Below are 26,737 nucleotides of genomic sequence, written 5' to 3' on the forward strand. Positions count from 1 at the left end.
GTTCTTCTGATTTGCTTATAGTATCACTCTTTATGTCTATCAAAATCATGAATTCATTTGGACCTTATCTTTGTATAGGGTGTTAGGTGTGGGTCAATGCCTAGTTTCTGTGACACTAATTTCCAATTTCCCCAGCAATTTTTGTCAAATAGTGAGTCCTTATCCCATAAACTGGGATCTTTGGGTTTATCAAACACTAGATTACTATAATCAATGATTTGTGTGTCTTGTGAACCTAACCTAGTTTGTTTTAACTTTCAGTTCTATTAATCTCCCCTTTTATTTTCAGAATTTCAAATTTTGTATTTAAGCGAGCAAGTTAATTTGTTCTTTTTCTAGCTTGTTAGTTGCATTGATCTTCTCTTTCTCTATTTTATGTAAGTAAGTATCTAAAGATATACAACCTACTCTATGTACTACTTTGGCTGCATTCCATTAATTTTGGTATGAATGACTCATTATTGTCATTCTCTTGGATGAAATTATCAATTATGTCTATGATTTGTTGTTTATACACTCATTTGTTAGGATTAGATTATTTTAGTTTCCAGTTAATTTTTGGACTATTTTCCCCTGGTCCTACTTCTCTCTCTTCTATTTCTCTATAGGATGAGATATATTTCTCTATCAAACTAAATATGTCTTATAGTCTCTATTTGAGCCAGATCCAATGAGAGTAAGACTCATACAATGTTCATCCCTTTCTCTTCTTCCCCTCAATTATAATAGGTCTTTTTTTGCCTCTTCATGAGAAGCATTCTATCTCCTCTTTCATCTTCTTCCAGTACAACCCCCTTTCCATCTCTATCTTCTTTTTATATTATCACAATAAAATCAACTTATACCTATACAGTCTAAGTGTATACATAACAGAGATACCATTTTTAAAAGTTAAACATACCATCTTCCCAAATAGGGATGTAAAAATTTTAACCTTTAAATATATTTTTTCTTCCCATTTTACTTTTTTATGCTTCTCTTTAGTGTAATATTATCTTTTCTAAAATATAATGTTCTCTGGGAACAGATTTCTTGGGAGCTTCGCTTCTGGAGGTAGCCTTAGTTTCAGTTCAGAGTAATAATCACCTCAAATGCAGCCAGGGATTAAAGTCCAGTCCTTTATTGTCTCTTCCAAAATAGCCCGGTTAGTTTTCTTAGAGGATATCTCTCTTCTTGGTTCCAAGAGCTTTTGCCTCTAGTCCTTTGCCTCTCCAGCTTCAGTCTCTAGCTTTTTCTGACTCCAAACTCCAGCCAGCAGAAAGGTAGAAGTTGGAATGAATCTGTCTTACCTTCGAGAGTGGGCTTCTCATCTAAAGGGTTTGTCCTTCTGACTTGTAAATCTCCCGACTGAATCCTGACTTGTGAATCTCCCGAAGTGCCTATCAATCCATCAATATGGGAGGTATTATACATAATTACATAAGCACATAGCAACATAACACAGGCTAGTAGTGATGTAACAAATAACACGAATCAACATGAGGAAGTTATACATGTCCATAAGTCCTAGAAATAGTCCAAAAGGAATCCACTGTCCATTAGTTCATGTGCCAGGAATCCAATAATTCCTGCAAGCTTTGAAGTCCTGCAATAGTCTCATCTTATGTTAGGGAATCCAATGATTCCTGCTGGTTTTCAAGTCCTGCAACAGTCTCATTATTAGCCATGTTCCTTTAGTGTCAGATGCTTTTTAGATCTCCTCCTTTGTTTTGAGGTTTTTCTCCTTTTCTGTCTCTCTTCAATTGCACATTGCTATCCTTCTGTTTCCTTCTCCAGCTGTAGGAATTCAAGCAAATCAGCTCTCCCAGCAATTAACCTATCTAGTCCCTTCTATTTACCACTTTCTAAATCTCTCCTCATCACCTGGCAATTACATTGGAGCTGTTTGCACTGGACAATGCCCTGTTGGTTTAAAAAGTCTGTATTCTCCCCAATTGTAATCCCTTTCTGCTATCTAATTGCTTTTCTGCTGGTTGATCATGTAATCTCTTTCTGCCATGAGATTGCTTTTTGGCTGATTGATCACATCAGAGTCCTGACCTTCTAAAGACTCTCTGAGTATAAACTCAGCTGCCATCATGCCCTACCTGTCTTTTGTATAATTTCTTTGGAGCTGGACTCCACCTCTAATTTCCCTGGGTCAATCTATATTCTGAAGCCCAGTGAAAGCCTCAGTTGCATTTTTGACATAGGGTTTTAGGTCTTCTCTCACCCTGTCTTTTCACTTTGTCTCCATATCTACAATGGTCTCTCAAATGTCCAACTTTTCCACACTGACAACATCAACGACTCTCTCTAGCAGTCCCTTGCCTAGAGGGACCCTGTCTTCCCATGTTCATCATAGTCTGGGTATAATAAGCATCTGTGCCCACTGTGGCATAGCGTCTTATGATCTCCTCTAAAGGAGCATATTTGTGTAGTCCCCATATAATTCTTCTGCAAACCTCATTAACATTTTCCTTAGCCAAATATCTGGTCATCATTTCTGTAGCTGCATTTTCTTCAATGGTTCTTGTGAGAGTTGTTTGCAAACATCCCACAAAATCAGCAAAAGATTCATTGGGACCTTGCTCTATTTTTGTGAAGACTTTCTCTTGATCTTTCTGTCCAGAGAGGGAGCCCCAAGCTTTTATTGCTGCCTTAGAAATTTGCTCATACACTGTTATGGGATAATTAATCTGTTCTGAATTCTCTCCATACTGACCTTCACCTGCTAATTGGTCAAAAGTGACTTGTACATTAACTCCTGTTTGCCTATTGTGTATGGCTTGAATACTACAGAATTCATGATACTCTGAAAGACACAATAAGTTTTGTTCAGGTTCTAAACATGTCCTAGATATGGATTTCCAATCACTAGGGGTTAAGATTTCATAAACCAAATTATCTAGTAACATCTTCACATAAGATGACGTAGCTCCATAAAAAGTGCAACCCTTTTTCAAATCCTTATTTTTTTCCAAATCAAAAGGAGTGAATCTTTTCCTCTTTTTTACCCGAAGAGACAAGCTCTTCAATCACAGGGCATGCATTTATAAAATCAGATACATCCTGTCCTTCATTTTTTGCCTTAACTAATGCCTTTTCTAATCTTGTCACAGGCTGCTTCATAGGTGGTGCTGAATGTGTTTCTGCCTCTCCCCCTCCTCCTCCTCCCACCACCCATGAAGGGTTAATTGAGGGAGGGAGGTCAGGGGATTGTGAAATATCTAATTTCTCCTGCTGTGAATTCTTAATCTAATTCTTCATCCTTTTCACCTAGTTTAGTTGGCATCTCCCCCTCCTTTCTTTCTTCTTTTTCCTTATTCTAACACTTGTATAATTTCCTAAAGCCAATTGTATTAAATTATATGTATTAAGTGTGTCTTTGGAAATTGAGTCAGGTCCGTTTTTATTATAGAATTGACATAATTGCTCTCCAGAGTATGATATTCCAGGCCTTTTGATCCTTTAAAGTAAAAGCTCCTAGGTCCTGGCTAATCCTAATTGTGGCTCATTGATATCTGAATTGTTTCTTGCTGCTTACAATATTTTCTTCTTGATATAATAATTCAGAAACTTAGCTATGATATTCCTTTGAGTTTACATTTGAGGATGTTTTTCAGGATGTGACTGGTGAATTCTCTTAATGATTATTTTATCCTCTGTTTCTAAGAGTTCAAGGCAGTATTCCTTGATAATTTCCTGAAAGATATTGTAGACTCTTTTTTAAAAGTGGCTTTTAGGTAGCCCAATAATTCTTAGATTGTTTTTCTGGATCTATTTTCCAGTCATTTATTTTTCCAATAGGGTATTTTACAATTTCTTTTTTTTTCCATTTTTTTTGGTAGGTTTTTTTGATTGATTCTTGATGTTTTATGGAATCATTCACTTCCATTTGTTCAATTCTAGTTTTTAGTGAATTATTTTCTTCAGTAAGCTTTGTTTTAAATCTCATTTTACATTTGGCCAATTAAACTTTTAAATGACCTGTTTTGTTCATTGAATTTTTTTTCCCATTTCACAAATTCCGTTTTTCAAGAAATTGGTTTCTCTTTTTTCCATTTCACAAAATCTATTTTAAGTAATTTTCTTCAGATAATTTCTGTTTCCTTTTAAAAAAATCTCATGCAAAGTTCTCATATCATTTCCCCATTTTTCCTCCAACTCTTTTTTAAAATCCTTTTTAAAAAATTCTTCCAACTAAGCCTTGTGAGGTGAACACAAACTCATATCACCCTTTGAGGCTTCATCTGGAGACAGGTTGCCATCAGTGTTCTCAGGATTTGAGCTCTGTTCTTCTCTGTTTCCATAAAAGCTATGGCCAGAGGTCTTTTTGCATTTTTGCTCCCTTTTAGAGGTTGAGGCCTACTCTCAGGATAAAGAGGAGATCATCCCAAGTTTCCTCAGCTTCTCATTGCTGTGGGGCTGGTGCTGCTGACTTCCTTTCCATGCTGAGTGGATGTGGCCAAATTCCTCATTATTCTGGGGTAGGTACAGGGGCTTACTATTTGCCTTTTGTAATTGCATTGGAGATCTCACAGCTAGTCTGCTAATCCATTGGTTTCTGAAGCAGGACAGGATAATTAAAGATGCTGTATTTTAACCAACAATCTGCTGGCAGATTCCCCTGTGGGTGGATACCACTCTGCCCTGGGGCTCTGAGCTACTCCTGTGCTTGGCTGCCTTCCCTCTGTGCCCATTGAAACAGACTTTTTCTGAAGTTCTTCCAAACTATTTTCTGTTAGAAATTTGTTGTACTCCAAATATTTGTGCATTCTATTACTCCAAAACCAGTTCAGAGGCTTGATCTGTATTGATCTTAGGGAAGCCCCAAAAGAGCTCAAAGACCTGTCTACTCTCTGCCATTTTGGCTCAGCCTGCTTCTCCATACTTTGATTAAGCCACATAGCAGGGCTGTTGTCAGGAAAACCTACCTGAGCATCTACATATAAGAGTGAGAAGATGGATGAGCCAAACAGTACTCCTGGCTTGGCTTCTTCAGCCACATTATGGAAAACATTACATAATATTCTTCTAAAGTAGTTTCAAAATGTTTCAAATCATTAAATTCTTGACAGAGTAACTGAGTGCTCTATTTCCACTATTTTCAATGGATTTCAGTAATTCTAACTAAATCTTCTTCTGGAAGAATTTTAAAATGCTTAGAAAAACTCATCAAAAGCTGATGGATGGATGAAAATCCACTAGAGTAACATAATGACAAACCAAGAGGAAGGGGGATGTGAGGGAGAAATGTCATCAGACAACATAAGAGTATGAGTCAAACAAATCTCCAAATGGCGCATATTTAACAATTATTTCCCCAAAAAAGATAGGGATGAGCTCATATTTCTGTGCCCTTCCTTCTGCTGGTCAACAATTTCAGAAATGATTCTCTGAAGAGTCTATTTTTTTTTTTTTTACTTCAGAAAGTGTTAAAGGTTTAGACATTGTCATTAGTCTATGAGATGTTTGCTTCAGCTGTGGTCCCCTTTCCAGGCATTCTTTAAGATCATTAATTTACATCACACATTAATCCTTGCTCTAACTATTCTTTGATGTGGCAACAACAGACTTCTGGTTCTTCCTCAACCACCATATTCCAGCTCCCAACTCTGGGTATTTTTACTAGGTATCCCCCATATCTGGAATATCCAGTCCCATCTTCTCTGTCTTCTTCCCTCAATTCCCAGCTAAAATACCTTCCTCCTCTTCAGCAGGCCATCTCCCCCATCCCCATCTCTTCATTTTGCAGCCTTCTACCTGCAACTATGACCAATCTATCCCATCCCTGTCTTGTTAGTTGTTTGTACATGATTTCCTCCATTGGACTGGGAACTCCTTGAGTGCAGGACTAGTTTTTCCCTTTCTATGTATCTCAAGTGCGTTTATCTGGTGACTTGCATATATTAAATAGTTAATGATTGCTTGCTGAATTGACTTGTTGACTGGGCAGATGGATTTGGATTTGTTGGAGAGCAGGTCTTTTTAAACCCTATATCCATAGGAATAAAAGTCTCGTGAGTGAACAGTTAAGGGGTAAAAAAATAGGTTACTGGTGATGAATTCCAGTGTTACCTTCTGGAATGGTCATAATGGGACTAAGGTAAGAAGTGTCCTCCCAAAGAAGTATGTGCAAAAGAACTTGTGTTTGTCCTTCTTGACCCAGAGATCAGAACTGGGAGTAGAGAGTTAATTAATGATCAATGTTAGGAGAATTTTCCTAGCAATCACAGTCATCCCAAGTGGCATGGCTTCGTCCTGCATGGGAGTCTTAGAGCAAAGGCAGGATGGCCACTTGCCAGGTGTGTTGGTGTAAGTAGCAGTCTTGGCTTGGATTAGGCTAGGCTTCCAGAAGTCCCTGCAAATTCTTAGATTCTGCAAGGCAGGAGAGCATCAAAGATATCTTGCACCTTCTCAGCATCACCTGGAAATAACTCTTTCCTTAATGGTTACACATTGACCGTACCTGTCTCTTGTTTCCTTTCTAACCTAGGGCTTTATCTCCATCACAACACTAAGAAGGAGGGGAAAGAGACAAAAGATAGATACCCATTCTCTAGCAAGGGGAGCTTAGATTGTAATTGAAGTGACAAAAAACAAACAAAAATGTACTGACAAATCAAATATAAAATAATTTGGAAATAATTAACAGAGGGAAAACACTAGAATTAAGAGATTATCAATAGTATCAAAGTTGCAGAGAAATCGAGAAGAATAGGGACTGAGAAAAAGTCATTGGATTTGGCCATTTAAAGATCATTAGTAACTTTGAAGAGGGCAATTTCCATGGAGTGATGAGGTCAGGAGCCATATTTTAAAAGATTAAAAGAAAAGCTAAAGAAAAGGAAATGGGAAACATTAAATTTAATATATGGAGCACTATGGTAGAAAATACAGAATTAATGCATTTGTTATTCAATTTTCAGGGATAAAAAATGGATTCTATTTTAGTTACTACTTGAAAAGGTTTATGGAATAGGCTATTCACTTAGACACACACACAGAACTCTCCCATCTTTACCTCTGAAAATAATGCCCACCAGATTCATCATAACAATAAAATATTATTAAATTATCTGAAAAATGGTAGGGGGTTATAAAACTTCTTTAACAGTAACATTTAAATCTAAATACCTATTTAATTCCATAATGTGAAAATGAAACTGTTTTCAAGGAGGCTAAATCATAATAATTCAACAAGAGCAATAAGGAGGCCAAAGCTCTTTTTTCTTAATCTTAAAATAATGTTTATAAAGATCCATGACAATTATTTTTCCATTGTTAAGAGGAGAAAATTATTCAAATTATTAAAAAAAAAAAGAAAAAATGAAAAGTGTGAGCCATGCAAACCAAGCTCCTTTGAATGTGTATGACATTCTGATGTATTAGGATGCTTTGATTTCTGTACATTTTTTGGGAGGAGTGGACTGGATCAGGAAACCTTGAGTCTTCTGGCTTTGGAATCTGGCTCAGAGAACTCTCCTGTTTCTAACTATTCCCTAACCCACCACCCTCTACCCTTAATTTACCTGGAGATTACCCCTTAGTTTTTAGCTTTAGGAAATCCCTAGGATAATGACTACCTTTAATTCACCTATAGATTACTCCTTAGCTCAACACCCTTCACCCTTGGTTCATTTGGAGATTACTCCCTACCTCACAACCCTTACTTCATCTGGAGACTACCTTTTAGCCCCAGGCTATAGAAGACTAAATAAAACTACCCTCTGTCTCTCAATGCTTTGCTACTATTCCAATTAGAAATCCAGGCCTCTGAGAATTCTCAGTGTCAAAATAAACCCTTTTTTGCCAATTTAACTTGAAAAATGAAATTGCAAATTATTTTTCAAAACCTGTAAAATTGATCTTGGGACCTCTAAATGCTGCTAGGGTGTCTCATCCCTCCACAATTCCACATAAAAGCTGGTCCATAAGCATCAATTTCCCATGTTTCTTTACCCTCTCTATCTTTATATCTAGTTTTGTTCTGCTTAGTTTTTCTAGTCATTGATTTGCCTTTTAAGGTGTGGATACAGGATCCGTAATTATTATTGCCCTGCACACATGGATGCATAGGTAGGTAGGTACCCATAATGATGATCTACCTATATTATTATCCTTATTTCCATTTTACCTCGTGCACTTATCACAGGCAAACTAATTCAGAAAGGCTTTTCTGAAGGAGTGGAATGCAAAGCCCACTTCTCCAATACCCCAAAGCTCTGTGGTTTCATTAGGGCTACTGGGCTGATAATGCTATAGAATGCTTGTTATCCAGAATCCCTTGAGACCCAACTCAATGGCCTGGGGAATAAAAGCAAGCTTTGGGTAATGAATCCAACAGGGTTGGATTGCATTTGACCTGACTCTCATAATAGTTTGCTTTCTAATGAATGAATGAATGCCAGGAAAGACAGAGGAATGAAGATAGGATGGGAGGAACAAATAAATATTAATAACAAACACTTTTTTTTTCCTCTTGGGCTCCTGCAAGCCCACAGGAGAACAACAGCTGCCCTATTTCTCACTAGGTTATGGTAGAAATTATAGTAGACCCCACATCAATTCCCTGGAGTCAGCCTCTCAAATTTCAGCGAGATACTTTGTTCATGTTCAAGTTGCAGCTCCAAAGCTTTAGAGTTGGGAATTGAAGAGATTGGTAGTCAAAAGTCTGTTTACTCAACTAAGCATTTCTACCCTTATTGACATTTACCAGTCATTCCACCTCTGTCACCAGAGTGGTATAGTAGGAGGTGAAAGGAGGTTAAAAGAAAATAGATTTCCTAATATTTTCTTATTTATTTATTTATTTTTTTTTGCATTGTTTCCATTGCTATTATTGTTGTGGTGTTATTTTACTTGTGTCTTTCTTTTTCTGAACCCATTTGGAGTTCTCTCAGCAAAGATACTCGGCAAAGAGTGGTTTGCCTTCTCCTCCAGTTTATTTTATAGAAGAGGAAATTAAGGTAAACAGGTTTAAGAGACTTGACAAGGTCACACAACTAATAAGTGTTGGAAGACAGACAAATTCAGAAAGATGAGTCTTCTTGATTTTAGGCTTAGTACTTTATCCATTAAAACACTTAACTGAATTTTTTAATATTGTCATTTTCCCAAATCCTTTCCACTTCTGGTCCCCTTCAAATCTTTTCTCATAGCAAAGAAGTACAAATAAACACAAGAAACCAAACTATCAGGGTCAGCCTACACTCTACACTCTGTACATGTCACGTCACCATCACCTCCCCAGTGAGGAAAGAAGCAGGTTTCTTTATGCTCCCTGGAGACATTGATTTGATCAAAATTCCAATATTTCCTTGAGGTTATTGATCAATTCAATTTCCAAGGTTCTAGAGGGGAAAAGATCAGTCTCCTTTTATGATTAGCAAAATAATAATAATTTAAAAAAAACAAACTAAACTTAATTTTAAAGGGGGCATTTTAAAGACAACAGCCTCATGTGATCTGGTGTAATCATCTCTATTTGCAGAGATAAGAACAGCTTCTGAGAGTTGCTACCAACATCTAACAGGAACCAGGCTACTTAGAATAAAAGATCACAAAGAAAGGAGGAGAGGAAAGAGTTCAAATGAATGGGGGGAAGAGAGTAAGGAATGAACTTTCTTCCATCTTTCCAGTCACCCAAGTTCTCACCTCTTAAGTTTCAAGGAATTCTTTTCTTGTCTCTCCCTTACTATTCTGCAAATCTTATTAGTTGTCAAGTCTTTTTTTTCCCCCCATTCTATTTGCTCAGAATCTCCTGAATGCATTACACACACACACACACACACACACACACACACACACACATACACACACACACGCAGCCACGTGACCACCCTTTTCCTTCCAGACTTGATCACTTCACACCTGGAATACTTCAGTTACCTTGGAATTGGTCTCTCAGTTTCCAACATTTTCCATCTTGGAAACCATCTTGGAGCCAATGTCTACTTCATTCCCAAATTTGCATTCCTTAAACTCAACTATGATCACATCACTTGCCTGGTCAAAAATCTCCAAGAGCTCCCTAATTCGTATGATGTATAACAATTGATCATATGTAATGCACTTAAAAACCTTCCAGAATGTAACTTCCACTTTTTTCCTGCCTTTTTTCATCTGCTTCCATCAAAATGGTTTATAAGTTTGGCTTTCTGTGCAGTAAATTCAATCTCAGACCTCAGAAGCTGAATGCTCTACCTTCACCTCCACACTACAGCCTTGGTGGCCACCATCCACATCATCTTCTCCTGATCTCTGCAGTTGTTCTTTCTCCCTCCCTCCCTATCAGTCTGTATCCCTCCCTAGAGTCTGTACTTTCCCTTCTGGGTGCATATTTCATTATTTAGTCCTAAAAGAATATAAGATCCTTGAAGTTAGGGATCATTTCATTTTTTTTTTATTTTAGAATTCCCAGCAGCACTTAATTCAGTTTCAGATAGACATGTAGCTAAACAGGCAATTTATGAGGCATGCATAATTTCCCAGATACTGTGCTCAACCCTGGGGATATGTATAAAAGCAAACAATTTTAGTAAAGAGCTAAATTTTAGTGAGGAAAGGTATTGCACAGACAGGGGAGGAATGCTGTGGAATTAGCAAGAATTGCCTTTAAGGTTCCCTGCTTGGCTAGATAAGGAAAAAGGCTCATCTATTGTGTTCAAAGGAACCTGTAATGGAGACTTCATTTTCGGGCATGAAGAAGGTCAGGGAGTGAATCGTATGGCAGCAGGCACTTAGCAAAAAAAGAAATATTTGTTGAATTTCATCAAAGCTTTTGGATGCATACACTCAGTGGGAGATAACTATTTATAATCATTCATGGTAGAGGTGGGGTGGTCAGTAACAATGGCCTTGGTTAAATATATTATGGTTAAAATGGATTTCTTTATGAAAAAGGAGTAGTCACTGTTAAAATTTCAGTGCAGCTTAAAAAGGCTTTGGATGGATTGCTATTAATATTTTTCCTAAACGTGTAAGAAAAACAGGTTACCAAACTTCTGGTTTTAAAAATCCAGTTTTGGATTATTGTTAATATGTAACAAAGAAAATATGTGGTAAAGTCTTTGTTAAATGTTTCAGAAATCATCACTTTGCTAAGAAATGACTGCTGTAGATGCCTCTTCATGAAGTGAAGGCTGCCCCAAAAGCAAAATAATCTCTGGCAACTCAGAAACTCCAATCCTAGGAATCCTCAGGGGATGACCCAGGAAAATGCCTTCCTAAATGAAAACAATTTGAAATACCGACTCTTTTTTCAAAAAAACTTTGTTCCTAAATTTTCCAATAAATTTTGTTTAGCATATTTTTTGTGCTAATATATGTGCTAAATATACTTCAGTCCTTGGAAAGATCAACACCCTGCATCATTCCATAGAAATGTCTGTAGGAGCAGATATTAGCCAATCATTGAAAAGTTAATTCTTTGTGAATTTCTCAGAGACATGAAGAATCCAATTAAGACTTTCGTTCCTCCAATTATAAAGTATTCAGATATGAATATGGCATTTCACAAACATCCACACCATCATTTGTGTCTCTGCCAAATACCTCATCATGAAGGCATGATTATTGTACACTACCATCCCCCACTCTGCTTTCCTCATGCAGAACCTTCGATGTTCCTTCAGATTCCAAAGTTTGATCTTTCCTTGGGGTAGGGGAGACAGGATAGAGAGGGTAAAGAGACAGAAGAGAAAACAAAATCAGGAATAAGAGCTTACCCCCGGAGAGGAGGGGAGGTTTACTTTTGACCAAGGGACTCGAATGAGGGGCTTGGTTGCTAAAAGATGTGAAGAGATGAGCACTGAAATCATCAGGGAGTTCGGCCTCCAGGAATGTTTTCATGAACAGCTTGAAACCTTCAAAATCTATGGTCTGCAATGGAAGAAAAGATTTTTTTTAAAAAAAGATGAATTCAAAGGTTAGTAGCCTGCCCAATGGGATTATCATTAGAAACACTCAATTACCCATGACAATACATCCAGTTCAGCTTATGTGATGATGGTGATGGGTGATGATGACAAAGCCAGGTCATATTTGTACCACAATTTACACTCACAAAATACATCACACACATTTTCACATTTGACCACAATGATTCTTAAGAGACAGCTGAGTGATGGCTATTCATCCTCATTGTGCCAATCAGAAAATAAATTCATAGAGGTCAACCAGAATTCCCAAGGTTACTCAACTCTAGGAGGGGGCAGGGCCAGCATTCTCTGTTTTCCCTAAGATGTGGTCCTAGCAGGGATATTTTCAGGGCTGCTCTGGGTGTCATTGAGCCATCTCTGAATACAGCCATATATTCCTCCCTTCAAACCATCCTTCCCATTTAATCAAGGCTCACTGTCTATTTTGACATACCATCTTTTACCGAATGCTTTGAGCATTTTAAAATAATGGATAAGTTTGTGATGGATTTGAGGTAGAGTCCAGAATGTTTACACACAATTAAGTTTGGAATCATTTATCTCTGAGGACAAGATGCTTGTCTTTCAGAGAAAATAGTTTTATAGTTGAAATCCCTAAACCATGCAAGTCAAGCAAATCCCAATGAGCAAATTGCTCACTTGATAGTTTTGTATACAAACACATGTATATATGCAAGGACATATATCTACATTTATACAATATTCGTAAATCTCTTTCCACCAAAAAAGTTCCATCTATGCATTTATATAACACACATGCTTCTTCACATCAATTTATCACTTAGAATTCAACTCTTCCATTACTCTCCAATGAACCCATGATAGCATCAATTTGGAAATCCCCTCCCCCTAAAATGGATATAAAACATATTCATTTGCTCTCAGTGTGTGCTGCTCTCAAACATATCCTCACATCAATTTAAGGAGGGGAGCCATCCACTAAACTGAAGCCTGGAAACACTTTCTTCTAATTTCACAAAGGTAAAGTACCTGATGAATAGTAGGTGCTTAAAAATGATCCGGGAGAGGAAATGGCAAACCACTCTAGTTTGTTTGCCATAAAAAACCCAAATGGAGTCAGGAAAAATTAAAGAAGACTGAAATGAATAAGCAATAATTAATGCCTGAAAGCTGACTCATCAGTCAATATTCTGGCTATAGAAGCATGACATACAGCCTCACAGTTGACAAGTAACCAGCCCACTGAATGACATTTCTTTGTTCTTTCTTTCTTTTTTTGGAGGATAATTCTTCTTTAGTTATAACGTACTTTATTGTGGCAACCTCCCCATTTCCCTCCTAGTAACGCAGTTGTCGTAATGGTAAATAGTAGTAGAAAAGCAGTAGTAATAGTAAGAAAATAGCAGTAGGAAAGTAGTAGTAATAGTAGTAATAAAGTAATAGTAGTGGTAGAAGTAATAAAATAGTAGGAATAAAGTAGTTGGAGTAGGAATGATAAAGTAGTAGGTGTAAAGTAGTAGCAGCAGTAGTGATAAAATAGTAGGAATAATGTAGCCATCATCATCATCATCATCGTAGTAGTAGTAGTAGTAATAGTAATTCTACTATTAATAAATATAACTTTAATGTTTGCAAAACATTCCTCAAATAGTATTCCATTTGATCCTCACAACAACCCTAGGAGATAGAAGCTATTATTAATCATATTTTACAAATGAGGATATTAACAGAGAAATGACTTGTTCAGGCTCACACACAAGGATGTCTTGATTCACTAATGAAATGGACTTACATGAGATAGAGTTGTAAAAAGTTGTCAATCTCACCTTTGCAAGCAAGATTTGAGTTTACATCTACCTGAGTTCAGACCTAGTGCTCTGTGCACTATACCTTCCTCTTTTTCTCTTCAGACACTCTCTCTTTGCTTCCATATGGAAATACTAATAAAATATCAGTGTTGAGAAGCTTGGACTCATTTAAAATAACTTTTCAATTCTCCAAAGATAATGTAGATCACTCTCCTCCTTATTCAACTCTGGGCTCAACCAGGTCTTGGCATACTGATGGACAAATTCTCCAGGTTGTCCATTCAAATGCAAATCATAATCTGGGCATAAACATTCATCATCTGCTTGATCTTTCATGTAAATTCTCAAGCCAAATTCCTTCAGTAATTCATAAATCACTTGTACGATACACCTCCAACTTTGTAGGATTTGATATTATCAGCATATCATTCAACAAAAGGACCATCTGGAGGGAATCATCCACAGAGAATCACTCTGGGCTGGAACTCATACATCCCAAAATATTTCTCCATGTTTTATTCTTCATTTCCTGTACGTGATTAGAGGTCTACCAAAATACATCACTAATACTACTACTATGATGATGATGGTTACATTATTCCTACTATTTTATCACTACTGCTGCTACTACTTTACTCCTACTACTTTATTATTCCTACTCCAACTACTTTATTCCTACTGTTTTATTACTTCTGCCACTACTATTACTTTATTACTACTGTTACTACTACTTTCTTACTGGTACTTTCTTACTATTACTACTGCTTTTCTACTACTATTTACTATTACTACAACTGCTGTTACTAGGAGGGAAATGGGGAAGTTGTCACAATAAAGTACGTTATAACTAAAGAAGAATTATCCTCCAAAAAAAGAAAGAAAGAACAAGTTGTTTTATTATTCAATGAATCCAGGATGATTTTGATATGTGTTTTATACATTGGTGAAATAGAATTTAGAAGGTAAGATTTTGTTCTCCTGGGTAAAATGATTTTCACATTGGGATCTTATTTTCTTTTTGGTTTTGAGTTATGAGATGATAGAAAAGTAGTCCATGATTAGATCTCCTTGCTCACTCATTATACCTTCTTTTAAATTATATGCATGCTATATATTGAGAGTTAAAAATAAAGATCTTCAACATAATCTTGGCCCCAAGTTAACCAATCAGTCAATTAATGAATATTTGTTAAGTTCCTGCTATATGTTCTACACTGTGCTGGGTGATGAGGATACAAATACAAGGAAAATGACCGCTGTCATTGAGGAAATTATGATCTAATAAAAAAGGTGGGAAAGAATTTCAGGAAAGACATCATGTTGTCATCGTTGTTTGTCCTTCATTTTCGAAGAGATCCAGGGATATCATAGGATGATGTCTTGATTCACTAATGAAATGGACTTACATGAGATAGAGTTGTGAAAAGTTATCAATCTCACCTTCCCTTTTGGGAACTCCTGTGGCAAGACCAAAGTCAAGACAAATGGAGAAGGCATGGGATGCAGTAGATGACTTGATGTTTTCCATGGCTGACCAAGCTCTCAGCATTCCCACATTGTTGTCATTAACCCTTTCCACCTGGAGCAGTCTTCACATGCTTGGGGTGGACATCCCTTTAATGCACTGACAGGTTGGAGGCCCATCAGTACTCTCAACCTGGATTAATCTGTTTGCTGAGATGGTTTTGCTAAGGGGTGGCTGATGCACATGCTCTAGCTTCTTAGAGTCACAGGTGAGAGTTGAATCCAAGTAGACATCAAAGGTGGATGAAGAGCCTTGAAAAGGATTCAGCAAGCCCTCACATCAGAGATGCTAGCCCTCCCTGAAGATCCTCTATACCAGAAGGCAGCTTAGTAGCACAATGGATAGAGCACTGGTTCTGGAATTAGGAAGACCACAATTCTAACTTTATCTTAGGCACTTGTTATTTCTGTGGCCCTGAACAATTCACAGAATAACAACAATAAAATCTGTTTGTTTCAACTATAAAATGAAAATAATACTTATTTTGTAGGGTTTCATGAGTATCAAATAAGATAAAATTTAAAGGCATTTATCATCGTGCCTGACACAGAGTAAATGTTTAATAACCATTTGTTTCTTCTCTAATTATCTATTTTCTTCCTTCTTTCATTTCTTCCTTCTTTCTTTCCCTCAAGTTTTACTCTTTGAAATTTCCATATTTCTGTTGGGGATATCACCATCCTTCAAGGTAGCTAGACCCCCAACTTCAGCAGTTTCATCCATAGCTGCCAGAGCTCACCTATCGCCAATGAACTTTTTTTTTTTTTTTGGTAACAACTATAACAACTCATGTTGCCTTAATCTCCTTCTTTCCTCTGTAGACACAGGTCAAAGCCAATGTCCCATCATACCCCAAATCTAAACTCATCAAAGCCATATATTTGGTCAGGGGATTCCTCACTTCAGAAAGAAGATAGAACCTGAGACATGGGCTTTCTCTAGCCCTCATAGAGTTCTAGGACTGCTTGTAAAAATCTAAGTCTTATTTGAAGATGTTTCCAGTGGTTGTCAGTGAAAGGATTCAGATGTGACTAGTTGATTAATTTGTCAGTTGCTTGAGTTTTGAGAATCTAATGGTGGCTTAAAAATATAAACAGGACATGACAGATTTTGTCCAATCTGCTATTATATGTTTTCTAAGCAGCAGCCTCAGACTTGTGAATGAGTTATTCAGGGAAACAACAAAAGAGAGGCTGAGCAGGGCTGAGTGGCTGTGGGGAGTGATTGGGAACTGCTGCCAAGCCCATCCCATTTCAGATCACGTGCTGTACTTCTCAGTTATTTAAGTCCAACCATCTGGAGCTTTTTGTGTGGATGGCTCTGTCAATACCAGAGAAATCATAATATCTTGCATTTATACAGCATTTCCCAGTCCATCCAAGTAGCTTAGAAGTGAATTAAAATAAAGCTCATCTGTTTAGTCTTATTTTAATAACTTCTGGCTGCTACTTGCACATTTCTGTATGGTACTACAGAAGAAATCATCTTCATGAACCAACTTGACCACATGCCGGGAGTATCCATTTTAGTTTTATAAATGTACTTCTAGACACCAGGCGATGAGTGATCTCTTTGATATACATAATTCCTCAAGTGATGTGAATCACAACCCATTCCCTTCTGCCCAGATCAAGAAACTAGTATCCAAGTCTGCCCCTAAGACTCCCTTTGCTTCTCCTAGTCTTTCTCTGGGTATCACAGGCCTTTGTTCTTTTACCTCTTATTCTTGCTCCATGATTTGGGCCATCATGGAGCCCATTGGTTACTTACACACTTACCACTGGAATCTGGCAGTGAATTTCTTATATTTAAAGGACAGTCTAGACATGGAAGATGATATTTCCTGAGCAAAAGTTACCACACTACTCATCTATCAGTTTGTTGACTGTGAAGTTTTCAATAAGCACTCACTCTGTGTCAGGTCAGAGGACAAAGAACGAATTATGAGGTCTTTGTTTCCCTTGTTATTCTGATAATCTCACTAATATATCTCTTTGCTTCCAAGCACCGAAAATGGGCGCGAGGGCATTCTCTGGAGTTAGTGCTGGCATGATTAGGACAGGGCAGGCAGAGGATCCACCTGGATAACAGTCAGATTCATCACCAGGTATCACAGGGGAGGAAGAAATGTTTCCTGACTCATTCAGAGGGAAAATTTTTAAAAGGTTCTCATCTCTTAGTACTTTACATGCCAAAAAAGCAATCCACAGGACACTGGAGGGCTGCCACACAGGAAGATTTTTTGGAAGAAATTAAATGTCAGAGTATGAACTCTACAATTTCAATCCTTAAATTGGTTTTAGAAAATGAACTTGTCAGCTGAAAATGTTTTTTCCTGGTTCAGTGGTACACAGTGATATATATCTTCGGCATTTAACCACCATGAATTTTCTCAAAGACAATTAAATATTTTTTTTTCTTGATAAAGGATGGCAAAAGAATGAATATGTTTTCCCCTAAAAGAGATTGGGTAAAAGGTCATGAAGAGGCAGCTATATGATGAATTGCAACCTAAACAACCATATGAAAGACTAACTTGGATCACAATAATAAGAAAAATGCTGATTAAAATAGTACTTTTGGTTTTATTATGGTAGGATAAGAGACACACATCAAATGAATCAATCAACAAACATTTAGTAAGTTTCTACTATAGGATCAGCCACAAACTCAGTTAGTGCTAGAGAGGATGGGTTACTGTCACAGGATTTATTTTCTTAAACTATAATTCATTTAAATCTTTCCACATTTCTCTGAATTTGTCATATCTTCATTTTTAGAATATCATAATATTCACTCTAATCATTTCTTTCATTGCCAAATAAATGGGTACCATCTTTGTTTCCAGTCCTTTGTTTCCCCCAAATAATTCTGCAGCAATGTTGCTGCAAGGTCATGCCTTGTCATCGGTCCCTTGATATTCTTAGCTGTGGGATCTTGATTAAAGTATAAAAGCCAGCCGGTCACTTTTCTAAATAATTTTGGACTGTTATTGGACCAGTATGAGTTGGAAGTCTGCCTTTCGGTCTTCAGAATCATTAATAACATTTCCTTTTCAAGATCTCAGATGAACACCAAACAGGAAATAATGAGACCACTATTGTCGATACAGGTAAGGCACAGCTTCCTTTATAAAATGCACTAAATTATTCTCTGTATCCCAGAGGATTCAACTTGTTTTTGAGGATTTAAAATTGTTTATGTCAAATGTGCAGTTAAAGTGATACAAAGGGTAGAGTAATCCTGATTTATGCATTCCATTTTGACATCTGTTCCTTGCCCCCGGGTACACAGTGAGCAGAGTTATAAGAAGAATGAAGGAAATACCTGTCCAGTCATCCAGATAAAGGAAGCAGTGGAGAAATAGTTGTCATCTTTGGTGATGAGTGGCTGACATATTATGGCTAAATCACTCTTTCATTTAAGGAGGCAGTCCGGTATGCTGGAAAAGACACTAAATTGGTCATGAAGAGGCACTGCCTTAGGAAGCAAGGGAATAGAGATATTCCTTAATCTCTATGAGTCTCCATTTCATCTTTGGTAAAAGAATTGGTCGGCTTCCATGATCTTCATGTTTTCTTAATCTTGAATACAATACTGTTGTCTACAGGAATACACACCGTATTTGTCTTTTGCTTTCATTGTTGAGAAGATGGGGTACTTTGTTGTACAAATGTGGAAAGGGGGTAGGAGATATATTGTGTTTTTCACATAGGAAATTCTTCAAGGACAGGCCATTAGAGTGAGACATATGTTGACCTCAATGTTAACACTTCTTGAACCATCTTCATCCCTGCTTAAACCTCTTTCTCCTAGCAGACTAAGGATTTAGGGCAACAGGAGAAATTTCATTTCACCTCCAGAGGTAAAATTGAATCAAGTAGAATTTTTTCTCTATCAAAACCATCACTCCATTACTTTCTAGAACCAGGGAGTGCCATATCTGGGTTTCCTGGGCCCATCATGGATCAATGTTGTATAACATCATTTGAAATATCATTGAAGCAAGATAATCTTTTTAGTTCTCTATTCCCTAGCCCAATGCTCATGGAGACCTTCTTTTCTCTCTTCAGATCTCCCACATTTCCTCCTCTCTTATTCCTCCCTAGTCCTTGACAAAGAGGTTATTTTGTTTGTCAAGGAAAACCTCTCATTTTATTTTACTGATTAATTGCTCATTTTTCTACTTCCAATACTTTTTAATTTCTCACTTGTTCTTCATCTGCCTTCAAAAAGGCTCATCTTAGTCATTTTTGAAAGCTTAAGGATCCACTATTCTATTGCCATTCTCCATGCCAGTGAAACTCCTAGAAAAAGTCTTCTTTGGTTTTGACTTTCCCTGCCTCTCTTTTCACTCACTTCTCAAGCCTTTATAGCCCAGCTTCAGATACCTCATCACTCAATGAAAATGGCTCTTTGCCAAGTTTCCAATGATCTCTTAATGGCCAGATTGACTATCTCCTCCCCACCTTCAATCCTCTTATGCTGTCTGATGCGGGTACCAGCTGCCTTCTTTTCCTGACTCCTCTCTCTTGAAGTTTTCCTTTTAGCTACACCAATCTAGCTTGCTTCTCTTACTACCTGGCTGACCACTTCTCAACTTCCTAAGTGATAATCATCTATAGCCTACTCCCTGAAATGTGGCTATAACCCAAGATCCTGTCCTGAGTAGTCTCTTTTGCCTTTCAGTCACATAGGATTATTTGCTTTCTTTTAATTCCCAGCCTCTACAACATCTCTTACACTTGGTCACTGCTTTCTTCTTGTATAACTACCACTTGACTCCATTAGTTCATCATTTTTCACTGGACTATTGAACTGACTCTATTGGATTCTTCCTACTTAGTCTCTTTGTATTGTAATTTCACTTTCAGCTGTTAAAGTGATTTTCATTAAGTATAGATCTGCCAATGTTACACACTTCCTCAGTAAATCCAATGGCTCCCTTGGGACTCAGGAACCTAAGACAAAAGCCTTCAAGGCCCCTTTTCAGCTTAGATATTTTCTATCTTCACCAACTCATTACCACTGTTCTGCCTCCTGAATTCTGCCAATTTATAATAAAGAACATAGAGGGTTTCACAAATATAATCTCATTTGATTCCTAACATCAACCTATTTGAAGTAAGTACTTTTATTACCCCATTTTGGTGATAAGGAAATTTCCTTTTTCCAAAGTGGCTTACCTACTCAGTAAGTCTTAAGTTTCCCCGAGTCCAAGAGCCACCTTCGGTTCATGTGCTTTCTAGCTGCCGTCTAGTCAAATGACGATCTTGTTTTTTCTCCATGTGCTTGTCTTTGTGCTTTTGCCCTGCCAAGTCTCCCTTCTTACCTCTACACTTTTCCTGATTGTCTCAGATGCCAGAAACTTCCATTTTTTAAAATACTATTTTGTGTTTTTGTCTTTCTTATGAATATACATGTATCGATATCTATAGATACATCTCTATTTATATCTAGCTATATCTGTAACATATCTATATCTATATCCATTAATTCCTTCAACAAAATAGAAACTCTATGAGAGAATAGATTCCTTCATTTTATGTCTTTGAATCTTCAGTGTCTCCAACTATCTTGGCAGCTACATAGGAGATATTTTATAGATGCCTATTTATTGAGAGGACATGGTGATACTATAGTGAGAGAGGCTGTCCAAGGCCAGTCATGGTACATCATGGACCACTTTGGTGAGAGGGCCTGGATTTCTCCTTTCTTAGATATCTATTTGATAACAGGAATAATCCCAGAGGTCTTTGTTAGACTGGGCTCACACTGCTCCAGAGCCCCTCTAGGGGAGAGATGGATTCATATTGGTCTAATTAGGACAAACAATTGCTGGTTATTTGGTTGAGTTGCCCAGATGAGCTATACCCACTGTGCTCACCTGAGAGAAGGGGTTCTCTGTGGCAGACATCAAACAAGGGAATACTGAGCACAACTGAAATGTGGTGATTATTCCAGGACACAATTGGGGTTCCCCAATCTAATTACTGGAAGTATGCACTAAGCTTTTTAAATTCTTGTTTAAATATGCAAAGGTGAAAATATTCCAAGAAATAAACTCAAGGGGATTTTCTGAAATCCCTTTATGAAGAGCTGAACGTCACAGTGTTATTTCTGTCAGGGAATAATGTTCCACATAGCACGGCATCAAAACTCCGACTCCATTTGGACGAGAAATAGAACCAACATGTTCACAAGAAGGTTTATTCAAGGAAATGTCTATATATTCATGTGTGTGCATAGAATGAAAGGAGGGCACATTCGCTATTGGTATTCTCCCTTTCTTAAAAAAAATGAACAGAGAAAGCAGTAATATGTATGCATGGTTTTTTACTCTTTCCTATGTTCACAAAGTTCACCTTAAATAGCATTTGATGCTATTGTGGGATAGCCAGCTCCTCTCCTAGGAGGAGCCATTTGGAGTTTTCTATGTATAGCAAAGAGAAGGAACGTGACCTGGCACTGATATGGTCTTGCAGGACCTGGTACTGATATAACCTAGCATTGACATGGCCTTGCAGGACCTAGAATTTACATGGTCCAGCATGACCTAGCACTGACATGGCCCAACATGACAGAGATCTGCCTTTGGAGCTGGCAAGATCTTGCCCCAACTCCTGCTACTGGCACATATTGGCTCTTCACTCTGAGACAAATCACTTGCTTTCCCAACACTTATCTAAACAACTCATAAGTCTTTAAGTTGCAGGGGAAACATGAACTTTTCTTGGGAGAGGGAGATTCCTCATTTGGAAATTTGCTACACCAGTGAAATCAGTCCAGTGGGTATCCCTGTCCTGTGAATGGCAAGAGCTACAGAGGGAATTTTCCTAAGAACAATAGTTTTCCTGAAATTCTATTCGCTCAATCAAGTGAGTTTAAGATATATCTTCATAAATGCCTCCCCCCCCCAACTTATTCCATTCAACTCTGGATTACCTCAGAACCGGTGGCCCATTGTAGAGAATATCCAGATTCTTTACTGAGGATGCTGGATGTCCCATATCTTGCTTCATTTTCCAGGTGCCAGAGAGAGACTGTGCGTGAGCTTGTAGAAAATCTTTCTGGGTGACCCAAAGCCAAGTCCACGGCATCCGTCAAATCACTAAGAAGTACATTCTATGTTTCTCTCCCTGTTCCCACCTGTGTACCAGATAGCTCATTTTCCCCTGCCCTCAATGGTACCAACTCAGCAAGTGAGAAGGGTCAAGGAGATTCTTATCACTCAGATATTTTCTCTTTCCTTAGCTTTCTTATGGCCTGAAATAGAGGGAAAAGAAGGGAAAAGATAGTCCAATTCTCCTTTAAAAGTCTAACTAATAGAGGACTGAAGTCTCACCCCTGAGAGAAGAATGGCGTTTTTGCAGTTGCCCTAAAATCCTAGTTTTCTGGAAGAGAGAAATTTAAATACAGGACAGTATGGTTCAATGATTGTCCAACATGCAGATGAAGAGACCTTCTTATTCTAGTTGCATAGCCTCTCCAACACCAGATACCCAGGATAGCAGGTGCCCTGCTGCCGTACGTTAAATTTATGGTGATGTAGATGAACTCAATGACGTGCATGAGAAAAATCACTGTTCACATCAATCATGGGCAAAACAGATATGATTGCCAAAAAAAGAGGAAAATGGCTTACTTGGTTAAGAATGTCTTGTTTCTGTGGTGCATGGAAGAAAAGAGAAAACATACATGTTAATTTCATGCATTAATATTGTTTTGGGATCAAAATGGTTTTATTGAAGTTTTATCTTTAAAGAGAATTTTAAAGAAAATTTGTGGATAGCATTAATAATCCATTTTTAGAAGATTGAACTCTAAAATTAAGTTATGATCCAAAGAAATGAATTTGATTCTACAAATATTTATTAGGCATCTACTTCTCCTGACCTAGGGAGAAATAAAAATAAGTGAGATGCAAAATCTACCCTTAAGAGCTTTCTGTCTAGTAAAAGAGATCAGTTACATGTGTTTGCACATACATACACATATATGTATGCACATGCACACATAAATGACATAAAACTGAATAAAATGTGACCCCAATTAACACAGAGTAACATGAGAGTCTCAAAGATGGAGGGAACACTGCTCACCGGGGAAATTCCACAGAGTTTAATTCACTATAAGACTTTTAAGTAACATCCTGAAAGAGAAATACAATCTGAAGTAGCTGGATTGGATCGGAAAGGTATTATAGGCAAAAGATGAGCAAAAGGATAGTAATGGTAAAAGGTTTTCATGGAACAGTGAATTGCTTCCTGGGAAAGGAACCACTCACCCAATGTAAAGGAAGCAATGGGGACATGGCCAGAAACACAGCATGGCAGGAGATCCAGGAGAGCCTGAAAGGCCAGACAAGTGAGTGGGACCTTCTTCCACTGGCTAATGGCAAATATGAAAAAAGCAACTATTTCTTCATTGTGGCTTATTTAAAATACCCAGAATTCCAAAACAATACATTATTGGTCTTACTTATTTAAAGAAAGAAGTCAGGAATTTGAAAGGTTTCCCCATCACACACTTTATAGCCTTAAAACAATCTAAAAATTTTTAAAGCAAGTCTCAGATTATTTTACAAGAGGGTATTAGAACATTGAATTAGAAATGATAATGAAGAGCCTTCTCTCTGCAGCCCATTATATTTCTATTTTGGAAAGAATTGATTGAAGTGCTTACAATGTCACTCTGAACCTCTCTCTTCTGCTCCTGCCATCTCCCTCTCCTTTCTTCCCACTTCTCTGTCTTTGTGTCTCCCTCCCTCCCATTTCCTACTCCTCTTTTTCATTCTTCTTCCTCTTCCCCTTCCCTTTCCTCCCCCCTCTTTCTCTCAGTATCTCCTTTGCTCCTTCCCTCTCTTCCCTCCTCCTTCCCAACCTTTTAATCAACCCTTTTCCCTTTCTGTCTCTATTCCTACTCTTTCCTTCTTTTGTTTTGTCTCTAATTCTCTCTTTCCTCATTTCTCTCTTTTCTCCCCTTTTCTTCAAGCTCAAACTTTGTACAGATCATCATAAATTATGTTACAATCATGGAATATAGTATATATCATGACAAAACAGGCTGGAAGTATGATCAGTTACTTCTTCATCAAAACACTTTGGATTCACTAAGTTTCTTTAATTTTATTGATTTAATTTATACTGCAAGGCAGTGTGAAAAGCTTTCCTAGGAAAGGATGTGGCTTCCAGTCAATTTTCTGACCGGTACTGGTCATGTGACTTTGGACTACTTGACTTTTAAAAAGCTAAACTTATTAACTTTGTTTATATTGATTGCCTTTTATTTTTCAAAATACATGTAAATATATTTCTCAACATTCATTCTTACAAAACCTTGTATTCCATTTTTTTCTCCCTCCCTCCCCATTTTCCTTTTTCATTAAACAAGTAATCCAATATAAGTTAAACATGTAAATTTCTTCTAAACATATCTCCACATTTATCATGCTGTGTACGCGCGCGCACGTATACACACACACACACACACACATCAGATCAAAAGGGAAAAATGAGAAAGAAAAAAATAAGCAAGCAAAAAATAACAACAACAAAAAGGTAAAAATATTATGTTGGGATCAACATTCAGTCCCTATAGTCTTCTCTCTGGATGCAGTTGTCCCTATCCATTAAAAGTTACTTGGAATTGACCTGAATCATGTCATTGCTGAAAAGAGCCATCATGCTTGATCATCAATTAATCTTGTTGTTTCTGTGTACAATGTTTTCTTGATTCTATTCTCTTCAATTAGCCTCTGTTCATGGAAGTCTCTCTAGGCCTCTCTGAAATCAGCCTGTTCCTCATTTTTTTATAGAACAATACTATTCCATTACATTCATATTTACATCCATACTTTATTCAGCAATTTCCCAACTGATGGGAATCCACTTGCTTTCCTTTTCTTGCCACTACAAAAAAAGCTGCTTCAAACATTTTTCCACATATGGATCCTTTTACCTTTTTAATGCTCTCTTTGGTATACAGATCCAGCAAAGACACTAATAAATCAAAGGACATGCACAGTTTGATAGCCCTTCAGGCACATAGTATCAAATTGTTCTCCAGAATGATTGGATCAATTCACAACTATGTATTAGTATCCAAGTTTTCCCACATCCCTTTCAACATTCATCATTGTCTTTTCCTGTCATCTTGGCCAGTCTGTGAGTTGGGAAGTATTTATTCAGAGTTGTACTAATTTGTATTTCTTTAATCAATAATGATTTGGAGCATTTTTCACAACTAGAAATGGCTTTAATTTATTCATCTTAAAATTATCTGTTCATATTCTTTGATCTTTTATCAATTGGAGATTCAAAAAAATTGAATTTTTTTATAATTTTGAGTTGATTCTCTACATATTTTAGAAATGAGACCTTTATCATATCCTTTGGATAAAAAAAAATGTTTTTCTGGTTTATTGCTTCCCTTCTAGTCTTGTCTGCATTGGTTTTGTTTTTATAAACCTTTTTAACTTAATATAATCAAAATGATCCATTTTGCATTTCATAATGTTCTCTAGGGGCAATTATGTGGCACAGCAGATAGAGCACCAGCCCTGAAGTCAAGAGGACCTGCATTCAAATCTGTTCTCAGAGACTTAATACTTACTAGCTTGTGACTCTAGGCAGGTCACTTAACCTCTATTGCCTCAGCAAAAAAAATAAATAAATAAAGTAATTCTCCTAATTTACTTATATTATCACTCGTTATGTATAAATCATGAACCCACTTTGACCTTATCTTGGTATAGAATGTTAGGTGCTGATCAGTACCGAATTCCTGCTGCACTGCTTTCCAATTTCTCTTGCAATTTCTGTCAAATAGTGAGTTGTTGTCCCAGAAGCTGAAATGTTTGGGTTCATCAAAACTAGATGACCATAGTCATTGACTATTGTATCTTGTGAACCTAACCTATTCTACTGATTGACTATTCTATTTCTTAGTTAGTATTAAAAGGTTTTGAGGAATGCTGCTTTATGATGAAATTTTAGGTCTAGTATAGTCAGTCTACTGTCATTTGAATTTTTTCATTAATTCCTTTGAAATTCTTTTTTTAATGTATAGTAAATTTATTTATTTTTAATACACATTGCTTTATGAATCATGTTGGGAGAGAAAAATAAGAGCAAAAGGGAAACACCATGGGAGAGAGAGAGAGGAAAAAAAAAGGAGTGAACAGAGCATGTGTTGATTTACATTTAGTCTCCTTAGTTCTTTTTCTGGATACAGATGGCATTTCCTGTCTAAAGTCTATTGAGATTTCTTTGGATCACTTAACTACTTGAAAGAACCAAGTCTTCATAATTGATCATTGCATATTCTTGCTGTTATTGTGTACAATGTATTTCTGCTTCTACTCTGTTTTGCTCAGCATCAGTTTGTGTAAATCCATCCAGGCCTTTCTATTATTATCTTGTTAATCATTTTTAGAACAATAATATTCTATTACCTTCATGTATCACAACTTGTTCAGTCATTCCCTAATTGATGGACATCTACTCCTTTTTCAATTA

General features: G+C 37.1%; 1 protein-coding gene across 2 annotated transcripts in view; it reads right to left on the reverse strand.

Annotated features, from left to right (window-relative positions):
- Nucleotides 1–26,737, reverse strand: part of DGKB (diacylglycerol kinase beta) — a 683,215-nt gene that overhangs the window by 470,075 nt on the left and 186,403 nt on the right. Inside the window, exons 4-5 of one of the 2 annotated variants that reach the window (XM_052000687.1) lie at nt 22,864–22,884; nt 11,712–11,865 (exon numbers count right to left, since the gene is read on the reverse strand). In XM_052000687.1, coding sequence (XP_051856647.1) covers nt 11,712–11,865; nt 22,864–22,884 — 175 coding nt within the window. The remainder of the gene's footprint in view (nt 1–11,711; nt 11,866–22,863; nt 22,885–26,737) is intronic. The other variant, XM_052000688.1, reaches the window with a different exon arrangement.

Source organism: Antechinus flavipes, chromosome 5, assembly GCF_016432865.1.
Source record: "Antechinus flavipes isolate AdamAnt ecotype Samford, QLD, Australia chromosome 5, AdamAnt_v2, whole genome shotgun sequence".
NCBI lineage: Eukaryota > Metazoa > Chordata > Mammalia > Dasyuromorphia > Dasyuridae > Antechinus > Antechinus flavipes.